The sequence below is a fragment of the Lampris incognitus genome, chromosome 13 (assembly GCF_029633865.1).
Source record: "Lampris incognitus isolate fLamInc1 chromosome 13, fLamInc1.hap2, whole genome shotgun sequence".
NCBI lineage: Eukaryota > Metazoa > Chordata > Actinopteri > Lampriformes > Lampridae > Lampris > Lampris incognitus.
This window is the reverse complement of record NC_079223.1, coordinates 36,315,978-36,327,841: the sequence shown is the minus strand read 5'-3', so window position 1 is coordinate 36,327,841 and position 11,864 is coordinate 36,315,978. Positions and strand designations below refer to the sequence as shown.

The 11,864-nt window shown below is 44.6% G+C and overlaps 1 protein-coding gene across 2 annotated transcripts; it reads right to left on the bottom strand.

Moving 5' to 3' along the window:
* Positions 1–282: 282 nt before the first annotated feature.
* si:ch211-198a12.6 (uncharacterized protein LOC563253 homolog) lies at positions 283–6,780 on the bottom strand. Of its 2 annotated transcripts, none has more exons than XM_056291866.1 (2): positions 6,644–6,780; positions 283–3,094 (listed from the first exon to the last, which is right to left on the bottom strand). In XM_056291866.1, the coding sequence occupies exon 2, from the start codon at positions 2,973–2,975 to the stop codon at positions 1,344–1,346; it is 1,632 nt and encodes a 543-aa protein (XP_056147841.1). In that variant the 5' UTR covers positions 2,976–3,094; positions 6,644–6,780; the 3' UTR covers positions 283–1,343. The 2 variants fall into 2 exon arrangements, with proteins under 2 accessions (XP_056147841.1, XP_056147842.1); XM_056291867.1 differs by lacking the exon at positions 6,644–6,780 and adding an exon at positions 4,361–4,398.
* Between the last annotated feature and the right edge of the window lie 5,084 nt (positions 6,781–11,864).

Here is an 11,864-nt window from a genome sequence, read left to right as displayed (position 1 = left end):
TCCCATAAAAACGTCTCTCGTTCCCTTTCATATGACCCAAACCATATCTAAAAAAATACATCAGTTTGTAAAAGATATTTTACACAGAGCGGCAAGTAGAGCGCAATCCCACGGAATTCATAACAACCTTACGAGTCTTGTAAAAGCAACCTTTTTTCCTGTAGTCATATTTCAGACATAACTGATCAGTTTGACCAAATTGTGGTAGCATGACATTAAGAGTAAGTTAACTATTTTCTATACACGTAATTGAATTAGTCTCTGAAGCAAAGAAATACAATGTTTTGTTATATACATTTAATGAAGTACAGAGAAGACAGTAAATAATCAGGATAGAAGTATTTTTTCTCTCCAAAATGCTAACCAGTATGTTTATTTACTCTTATGCATTTGGTTATAACTAAATTGCATCCAATAAAAAAAAAAATAAAAAAAATAATCAGGGTCTCTTGTTAGTATTGATCTCTACATTTCTGTTCAGCAATGTCAACCCTTGTAGACCTATCAAAACCAGCCAGAAAATATAGGATGGATCATGTCTGCTTAAGCCAACAATCTAGTTTGCCAGTCTGTACGAGCACCTTCCGACAATTCCTGGTAGCTCCAACAATTGAAATAAACAAGTAAAAGTCAAATGAAAAGAAAATGGTGGAGACAAAGTGGATCTTACTATCAAAATGTCTCTTCTGGAACATAACGACACACTAGTCACCCATACATATATATAAAAGAAAATTAAGTATTTACATAGGATTTCTTTTGCTTCACATGGATTATGGGGGTATAAAGACATGGCTAATTTCATCATCAAGATAAAATAACTCTTTGATCACCAATGTATCAGTAGCCCAAGGTGCTACACCATATGAATAAAGTTCGACATGTGCTAGCCTGAAGAGACACTGACTGAAATCTATCAAAATGACTAGGCCAGAAGGGGAAATAACTATCCAGGTAACATGTTTAACATCTAGATTATCAAATCACAATTCTTTTTTAAAAGCTTTCAAATAAAGGTCCTGGGGCAAGCACAATCATAAATGAAGGGCTCATTCACTCCTGTTGTCACAAACTCTTCAAACCAAGCAGATGGTCCTGGGTACTTGTTAAAAAACTAACCTGCCCAACTGACGAGCAGGCTAAATATTTTTAGGCCAAGCCTTTTCCCTTTGAAGGCTTGTGCACCACTGTCCGTTCATTTTAACCACTTCACTACAAAGCAATGTGCTGACCTGTCCACTATTATCTATGGAAGTTGGCCTGATATTTGCAGTGGCTATAATCAAGGATGGGACCATTGGTATAACAGAAACGGGGGGGTGCAGGCATGTGTGGGATGGAGCTCACTGGTCTACATGGATCCTATGATGCCTGGAGAGGGAGGATGAATGGTTAAAGCCTTTTCCACACTGAGAGCACCTGTACGGCTTTTCACCAGCAGCAATGTGCTGTTTGCTGGTGCTGTGAGGGTAACCCTTCCCTGAGGGCATGGTGCTGTACTGTTGCTGCTGCTGCTGCTGCTGCTGCTTCTCCTCCAGATGGACCCTCTGATGCCTCGAGAGGGAAGATGAGTGGTTGAATCGCTTCCCACAGTGACCACAAGTATAACTCTTCCCCTCGGAGTGGACTCTTTGGTGCCGGGACAGTGAAGAGGAATGATTAAAGCCCTTGTCACAGTGGTTGCACATGTAGGGCTTGTCTCCCTGCTGGTGGGACCTCTGCCTCATGGGTGCGCCAAAGAATGCCTTTCCAGACTGAGCAGAGGGATACATGGGGTTTTGCAGATGGGTCTTGTGGTGTCGAGAAAGGGAAGAGGAGTGGTTGAAGCCCTTACCGCACTGTGAGCAGGTGTAAGGCTTTCCACCAGCATGAACCTGCTGGTGCTTCTTCAGGTGGCGCTTTCTGACAAAACTCTTCCTGCACTGGTTGCATTTGTATGGCTTCTCACCAGAGTGAATCCGCTGGTGCTCCCGAAGAGTGGCAGCAGCCGCAAAGCACTTTCCACACTGTGTGCACCGATGAGGTTTGTCACCCATCGCCGCAGCATGGGTCTTTTGGTGCTGCTTCAGGTTGGAAGCTGTGGCAAATCCTTTGCCACACTGACCACAGGTATAGGGTTTCTCACGTGCATGGACCTCCTGATGCTTTTTCAGATGCCTTCTGCGAACAAAACTCTTCCTGCATTGGGTGCACTTGTAGGGCTTGTCCATTGAATGCATCTTCATATGTTCTCTGAGGGTGATGGCAGCTGCAAAACTCTTGCCACATTCTGAGCATCTGTGTGGCTTCTCTTGCAAGTGGATTGTCTGGTGGGACTTAAGGTTGAAGGCATCAATGACATCTTTACCCACCATCTCAACTCCAGTGGGGCCATAGGGCTTTTCTTTCATGTGGATCTTCATGTGCTGCTTGAGGCTGGCTTCCACAGCAAAGCTCTCACCACAGTGGACACATATGTAAGGGTTCAGGTCTTTGTGGATCTCAAAGTGCTGGTGGAGATCAGCTATGCTGCCAAAGATCTCCCCACACTCGTTACATTGCAGGCCATGAGCCTCATGAATGATCACACCATTTTCAGACTCCACTGTGAGCTCTCCTCCATGGTCGGACTCCACTTTCACAACATGCCCAGACTCTGTCTTTAGCAGAACCTCTCCAAGCAGGGCCTCACCTGAGGTCGTCTTGATCTCTGCTCCTGTGAAACAATGCATCTCTGCATGTTCCACCTTAATGTAGTCATGGTCCGTCTCCGCTACGATGGCATCCACACAGGAAACAGCTCCCAGCTCCGGCCCAAGGCCTTGGATCTTGGCTAGGTCTGAGCCATGTATTTCCAGCTCTAACCCACGTTTCTCTTCTGTCATAATCTCAGTTTCTGCACCATAATGAAGGTCGACCTGGCTGTGGGCTATGACACACTCCGACCCAAGTGTGTCAAGGCCGGGTGTGTCACACTCAGTCTCTGACTCGGCCATGAGAACACACTCCAGCCCAACGACCTCCGTTTTCTTGCCGTGCGGTGACTCAAAAGAGAAACGGGGGTACAGAACTCTGTTTTCCTCCGAAGCACTCGTGCCTCAGTCAGTAAGCAGACCTAAGAAAAAAGTATACAAACCAAACTGACTATTAGAATTAAATCAATAGATGCAAAGTAAAACCAACTCAATTAACAATTGTGTCTATATTCTAAGACCCTATCTTAAATGCATCTTGGCTACATGCATACTTTGCTCTGATATTTGTGATTATGTGTAATTTGTGCATTTTGGACTTATATCACAACAATTAACAGTCAATAGACACGTTCCCTTATTTACATGTGCAAACAAGCGTGCGCAGATCTTGAGGCAAAAGGGGCCACGAGTCTTGTGTTTGTAAACATTACTATGTTCGTTTTGAAGAGATCATCATGGAGAAATTGATTTAAAATGTAATGCCTCATTTGTTGTGCTGTCGGTTGTACAAATCATAAAGATGGTAAAAACAAACATCTGCATTTTTATCGCATGCTGAAAGGGAAAACTCCAATCGAAAAACAAAGAGGACAGGCGTGGATTCATGTGATCTGTCAGGAGGGCTGGAAGACGTGGTCAGAAGAGCAAATATCAAACACGAAGATTTGCGGAGAACATTTCACATCTGGTATGTATCCGTTTCTTACATAAATAAGTATTGCGATTGAACATATGTATGTAAGTAACAGCTCTAAATGTGATACTGTTCTAATAGAGCGACTGCCAAACCAAAGTTCGAGTTGTTAATGCCTAATGTTAATGTTGTTAATGTAAAAGCAGTCTTGGACATGTCCACCAACAAAGTAATCGTATGCTTCTAAAGACTTGTACGCCTTCACTGATTCTTTCCTAAATATACTTGGTGTGCCTATGAGGTATTCAGTCACATCCCTCCAGCCGATGTTTGTCAACTTCGTGATATCATTTGTCCACCGAGCTTTTCTCCAGTGCTTAGCTTAAGTTTTGACTTGTAATGTTTTCGTTCTTCCTTGCTTAGACCTTCAACATATTCTGAGATTTCCATTTTCTCAAATTTCTAACTTTTCTCCGTTTAACTTTAAGTTTCATACTCTTTCATAGGTACATGCGTTGTTTCTCGGCCATGTTTGGCTACACGTTCTGGGTACACATCTTGTTTACAATGCCGCTTTTATGTCACGCGATAAGGGGTCTATCGGTCTCGTTTGCGCAGAGTAACCGATTGGGAGTCCTGCTGGCAGATTCTGTGGCCTCTCCTAAACGACAAAAACAAGTGACTATTTTTCTTCAGGTTGTAAATGTGAGTCACTGCCAAGCATTGTTGGTACAAGTTCAATATGTCTTTTTGCATACCATTCAACACTGACCTGTGAGGTTTGTTAGACCATTAGCCATTCGAGACCCCCATCAGCTAACGGCAATTCACGACTGATGCCAGAATGGAGATTGGTGAATATAAACAAGCTCTGAGAGGAAAGCTTCCAACAGGTACAAAGAGAACATCAAAAGGGCAGGTAACCTTTGAGTAAATAAATATCTACATATTTTAAAGGAGCTCAGTACCCCATGCAAAGTGCCAGTGTGTGTCCTGGCATGATGCACACCCCCAAGCAATACAGAAGCACATGTTTCAAAATGAACCATTATAAGACATAAACCAATTTGTATGGCTTATTTGAATGACAGCAAACTTCCTTTTCTAATGATGGTCAAAGTGAAAAATATAAAAACTCACAACGAATACGTTTTAAAATGTAGCTGATTTCTGCTCATGTGGTAAGAGTTCCTCCTCACACTATTTATGGTCTATATATGGTGATATATATTCTATATACCCACCACATTAGCTATGGATTTCCTCATTGGCTAACGGGCTATACAACTTAGCAGGCTAGGTAATAATTTCGCTAGCCAAGTTCATGCTCAAAACGAGCCCACTTGACTAGCTAACATTTGATCATGTCATAGTAGACTATACATCAATTAAGTCCCAATTTAAAACCTGCAAACTCACCCGTATACCTGGTCGATTTATTACCACGCCAGGGCGTTAACCGATTAGATAGTTAGAAAACCGTCATTGGAAACGTAGAATGCTTATCTGCAATTAAGTTTGGTTTATTGGTTTTACCTTGAACCAATGACTGTTAGCCTACCCTACCATAACAGCTACGAATAGCCATCATAGCCGCTAGTTAGCTGGCTACAGTCGAAAAACTGGTTAACAACTAAACTGTATTGTGTTAGCAGCTAATATGATTGCTTATATAGCCAGCTAACTAGCTTCATACCAAGCGACTAGCGAAAAATGATAACCTGTGCAAGCATTAAATGAGCTGCCAGTTTATTTAAGAATAAACGATACCTTTTTCGTAAATCGGTATATTATAAGAAAGTTGAATTCACCACCACGGAAATTCTCCTTGTGCGCAGCATTACAAGGCCATCTTGTTGTGCCACACCACCACTTCCAGCTAGCCAAGATGACATGCTCGTCTAAAATGGCTGCCGTTAGCCTTCGTTAGCCAATTTAGCTTCCGCCCTTCAGGAACCCATTAAATCTGACTTGCCCCTAAATATTTACCTCGTACATTTCAAGTTTAGTCGGGATAAGTGAACGTAACACACAGCTGAACTCACCACTAAAAAGCAACGCCCAGGGCGACAAATAGACAGATTTCCCAGGCTTGGTATCGTACAAGCTAATCGACACACTAGGTTAATCCAGAACTGGAGCTCGCTAGCTACAACAAAGATGGCTAACGTTAAGGTTAAGACGATGTGTGCTCGGAGAAAAGCCCGGGAAAGACAACAACTTACTTACATAAGCGAACAAGACAAAGAACTCGGCATGTGTTAATAAATCCAAGGGGAAAAAACTCGAATCCTATAATACACATACAGTTCTGATGTTACCTTCTTGATTTTTCACGCAACACGAGGTAAACGTAGCCGCAAATCCAAAGCCCTCCTTAATGCGGCGACATTCCACAAGTAGGCTAGCGCAAACAGCCTCAATGGCGGCCTTGTTCTGGCTAGCGGCTACGTCGCTAACGTATTAGCGTGTTTGGCTACTTAGCCACAATCCAGAGCTAACTAGCTAGCCAGCAGGGTCGCTAGCTAGGCTAAATCTAGTCCATCAGCTCGTGGCTTCAACGCTGGAGCGGATGCTGTCTCAAAATCCGCCCATCCGACCACGTTAACTATGGTTTTGCACAAACTATGTGTCTTTTTGAGAGAATAAGAGCGTTTTGACACCCAGCTGTTAACATCAAACGCCTGCCACAGGGTCTCAGCTTGAGATCTTGTCTTTTGCCTGCATTTTAGTGTCTGGCTGACTCAAAACAGAGCATTCCCAAAATGAGAATGGGCCCGCGGCCGTGTATTTTTCCATCATCACTGTCTACAAAGTTAAGTTACTATCAAATTTGGAAACGGTAAATTAGACCATAACCAAGACTATCATCGTACGTATTAGTTAGGCCAGATCGGTGGCTGTAAATGTATCGTATGAAGTTATGTCAACGGTCTTAAATGAACGCTGTTACTTTAAACGTTATTGTAACTTGAACTAATGGAATATTTTTAATGAGGAATAAAGATAGTCGATTATCGGTTACCTAATTAATGCATGCATACCACGTACCCACCTTTGTGTCCAAGTGATTTTGATTTTTTTTTGATTAAAAAAAAGTCGTTTAAATGATTTTAAGTGTGGTTTGAAGAGAGCTCCAAGCTTCACTGCGCCTCGTCTCACTGGTACGTCTTCCTCTCTTCCCTTTCTGTGTTGCTGGCGCCACTGCTCGTCTGGCGCCAACGTAGGACCACCGACGCTCTTCAACAAATGTAACGTTGGGCTTCAAACCAGAATTACAATCACTACTGCCCCCTAAAGCCCCGGAGGCAACAGCAAGTACCTTGGTTTAGTTTATCAAAGGTTCAATCAGTTCACTTGGATACGTTTTTTGACATACTTTTCATCACTCAACTAAGTGACCTCTTTAATACACTTTTTGTTTTTAATATTTATTGTATTATTTGTTTTTATGTGGCACTGAGGTCCTTGTGAAACGTAATTTCGTTCCCTTGTATGTATGAGACATGCATATAAGGCAATGACAAATAAAAGCAGTCCAAGTCTTCAGTCTAAACTGACTGCACGTATCCCCCACCCTTTACAAACAAAACAGTTGCACAATGAGCGAAACCAACGACCAGTTTCATATGCAAATATGGGTGTGACCATTGATTGATTGATTCAACCTTCTTTGATTTTCTTCCCCGGATTATTGAACATGCATTAAGACATTTTGGTTTAGTTTAGTTCAAAAGGCCTCCTGTGTGTTGTGTGTGTATGGTGGTTGTTGTGTTCAAAGATAAACAGAACGTACAGAGAGAGGAGTTGAATTTGTGAGTTACTAGACATTTAACCATTTCAAAATGAAAGAGGGTTCATCTGGATACTACGTTTATTGACAGATATGTTTCACCGCTCAACTAAGTGACCTCTTCAGTCTAAACTGACTGCAGGTATCCCCACCCCTTATAAACAATACAGTTGCTTAATGACCGAAAGCAACGACCAGTTTCATATACAAATATGGTGTGACCATTAACTAGAGTTTCAATGGCCATGTGTACTATTCACAGAGGATTTAGGAACGTTTGCAATCACAGCATTGTAAGATGGCAACAGAAAATCCCCAGTTCAGGGATGTCGTTCCCTCTTAACCAGGGTTCGAATTATAAACTCAGCTTCATGGGGGTCTCCAAAAACAGGGCAAGAAAAACGTATGCATGCGCTCAATTCATGCCCACACAGCAATGGGACTTTTTTTTTAATTACAGTGTATGACTGGATAAGCACTGACACGAGCGCCGTGTCAAGGAAATCAAATGTTTAGCCTAATGCCCTAGAACCAGCTACTAGGCCTACTACTGAACTGTAGTGGAGGACTTCGAGTATTTTTTTGCCAAACTTTGGTATATTTTACCAAACACAAAACAATATTATATAGGCCTATTACATATAAAATATATAACAATATTTTACCCAAAACAATAAACAGTTGCCATGTTAAAATCAAGGACAATTAGTTGCTTATTCGAGAGTCGAGATCACTAACACTCACTCACACACGTAAATGGCAAATGCATGGCACAGCGGCCAGTGACAAGGAAGTCCAACGTATCCAGAGTCGAGATCACTAACACTCTCACACACGTAAATGGCATGCATGACACAGCGGCCAGTGACAATGTTGGGTGGCGACACCAGATCACAAGAGTACGCTGCAAAAGAGGAAGAGAGAGAGAGAGAGAGAGAGAGAGAGAGAGAGAGAGAGAGAGAGAGAGAGAGAGAGAGAGAGAGAGAGAGAGAGAGAGAGAGAAAAGGTCAAACCAGTATTTTACTATTTCATATTATTAATGTTGCAGTTTGGTGCGTCAAAACAACAGTCCAGTGATTATGGCTTATAATCTATAATGTAGGCTACCTTATTTTGTTGTTTGCGCATGGGGGTAACATAGATGGCCTCTCTTTTTTTTGTGGATTTTCCTTCCCAGTTGTATCTGGCCAATCACCCCACTCTTCCCAGCTGTCCCGGTCGCTTTCCCACCCCCTCTGCCGATCCGGGGAGGGCTGCAGACTACCATATGCTTCCTCTGATACATGTGGAGTCGCCAGCCGCTTCTTTTCGCCTGACAGTGAGGAGTTTCGCCAGGGGAACGAACCGCGTGGGAGGATCACGCTATTCCCCCCAGTTCCCTCCTCCCTGAACAGGCGCCCCGACCGACCACAGGAGGCGCTAGTGCAGCGACCAGGACACATACCCACATCCGGCTTCCCACCCACAGACACGGCCAATTGTGCCTGTAGGGACGCCCGACCAAGCTGGAGGTAACGGGGGATCGTCCCGGCCGCGGCAGTTCCTATGGTTGCCCCCCGAATTCGCTACATTGGTGTCAGAAGTGGGATGGTGAGACCGTGAGGCCATCGGAAGCGTATGCGCCCAGAGACGTGAAGGAGCTGATATGCTTAAGGCTTCCCGAAGGAGGTGGGTAGTGTTACGTGCATGGATAAGTAGACACTTTGGCCCTTGGCTAACGGGTCGGACCCTTTAGTCGACTGGTTAACGTTGTCGCTTGCGGAGTGGGAGACACGGGTTCGCATCTCGGCTGTGGTAGTTCCCGGACAGCCCCCCAAATTCGCTACATTGGTGTCAGAAGTGGGATGGTGAGACCGTAAGGCCATCGGCAGCGTATGCGCCCAGAGGCGTGAAGGAGCTGATATGCTTACGCGTGGGGACGCGCTTCCCGAAGGAGGATGGGGGTAGTGTAACGTGCATGGATAAGTAGACATGTTGGCCACTGGCTGACGGGTCTGATCTTTCAGTCGAGCGGTCAGCGGTGCGGGCGATACGAGTTCGCGGCCCGGCCGCGGCAGTTTTGTGGTTGCCTCCCGAATTCGCTACAATAGCAATGTTCATTAAAATTCGTTTTATAGGTATAGTAATATATTAATAATGATAATAATAATAATAATAATAGTTATATTACTAAAATAGCAGTAGGCTAATAACTTGCCTGGGATCAAGAACAGTGGCCAAAGTGTACTGCGGCTCCTTTTCGATGTTGCTGAACCGTCTGTGAACCGCCTCCAACAATGTGGCTTTTGCAGTTCCCACTCCACAGTCTGTGTCTACCCTTATCTCCTAAAGCTGTTTCAGCGCAGTGATGGCTGGAATGACGTCTGCGGCTGTCGCTATCGATAAGCTGATTTCTTTTGTGAGTTCCTCAAAAAATGCCGGGAGGCTCAACACGTTATCAATTAGCCCCCACTGATGCATGTTGAGTGTGGCTAGCAGCTCATGCTCTGCAGCGTATGCCCCCAGAGCGCGTCTCTGCTCCATCAGCGACTGCAGCATATAGTATGTACTATTTCATCTGGGAGGAACATCTTGCTGCAATCGTTTCTTACGCTGACCCAACTGTCTCTGGATGTCGTGAAGTCATGCCTAGGCGAGCGGAGAGTGTTTAAAATGTCCGACAATCTTCCTTCCACTTGCCACGACGTCAATGATGCTTTGTTGGGACAGCAGACCCTCATTCACCGCCAACTGTATAGTGTGTGTGCCATGCAGGGCAAACTCGCCAAGTTGCCCTCGTCAAGTGCTTTGGTTATATTTCTAGCGTTGTCTCGCAACACTACTATATGAACCCTGGTCTTGCCTATGTCCCACTGTTGTAACATTGTGTCAAATGTGGCTGTTAAATTGGCAGCAGTGTAGGACCCGGGCATTTCTTCACTGTGTAGAAGGACTTGGTGTTGTCTGTGAATGTTCTCATTCATCCAGGTCATGGTTATCCAAAGGAGTTGAATTAAGTGCAACTGGACTTGGTCTATATCCGTGAAGACGTTTCGCCTCTCATCCAAGAGGCTTCCTCAGTTCGTGCCTCTCTGACTAGACCAAGCTAGTCTGACTGGCTGGTGATGAGACTCAGAATTTATCCTCTTTGGAGTCGTGTCAGAGCTACAGATGTCCATGGCTCTTTGTGTTCCAATGTTTACCAACGCCCGTGGCTAACAGAGCCATAGATATGAGTGGCTCTTTTGTGTACCGATGTTTGGCCGCGCCCGTCGTTATCGGAGCTATTGATATGCGTGGGTCTCCTGTGCTCCGTTGTCCAGTCGCGCCCGTCGCCATCGGAGCTATTGATTTGTATTTGTTTAGCAGCGACGGTCGTTGGGGTGTTAGTTTCGACTTCATTATTCCGTGGTCATGAGAGTGGTTGGAGCCGTTAGTGACCTACTGTTGTTCTTGGAGGCTAAGCTTCTTGAGTCTCCTGGGTAGAGATGAAAGGACGGCATTGTAAGTGGGAGATAGGTGGTGTCGCAGACCTCCTCCTGTGTTGAGGGATGGTTTTTCCAGTTTCGCATAGGTGGCTTCCTTCACCCCTCTTTCAAACCATCTATCTTCTCTGTCCAAAATGTGTATGTTGCTGTCCTCGAAGGAGTGTGTCTTCTCCTTTAGGTGTAGATAGACTGCTGAGTCTTGTCCTGAGGAGTTTGGCCTTCTGTGTTGGGCCATCCGTTTGTGTAGTGGTTGTTTGGTTTCTCCTATGTAAAGGTCAGTGCAATCCTCATTGAATTGTACAGCATGCACCAGATTGCTTTTTTGCGTGTGTGGTACACGGTCTTTGGGATGAACCAGTCTTTGTCAGAGTGTGTTGCCGGGTTTGAAGTATACCGGGATGCGGTGTTTGTTGAAAATTCTCCTGAGTTTCTCGGAGACCCCAGAAACATACGGGATGACTGTGCTATTCCTTCTGTTGCTTTTCTCCTTGTCGCTCACCTGGTTGGTCTTTTTTGGAATGTGTTGCAGTTTTCACAAAGGTTCAACTGGGGTAGCCGCAGGTTTTTAAAGCTCCCCTCAGGTGTTTGTGTTCTTCTCGTTGGGCCTGAGTGCTGCTGGGCACATTGTCAGCTCTGTGTTGCAGAGTTCTGATGACGCTCAGTTTGTGTTACAGAGGGTGGTGTGAGTCAAAAAGTAGATATTGGTCTGTGTGTGTAGGTTTCCTGTAAACCCCAATGTGGAGGCTCCTGTCTTCCCCAATGTGGACGTCACAGTCCAAGAAAGGCAAACTGTTGTTCTTTACGTATTCCCTTGTGAACTTAATGTTCTTGTCCACTGAGTTGATGTGTTTGGTAGACGCTTGCACCTCTTGTGTTTGGATTTTGACCCATGTGTCGTCCACATATCTGAACCAGTGGCTCGGAGGTGTTCCTCTGAAGGAGTTCAGGGCCCTGTGTTCTACCTCTTCCATATATAAGTTGGCCACAATGGGCGATACTGGTGAGCCCATTGCACA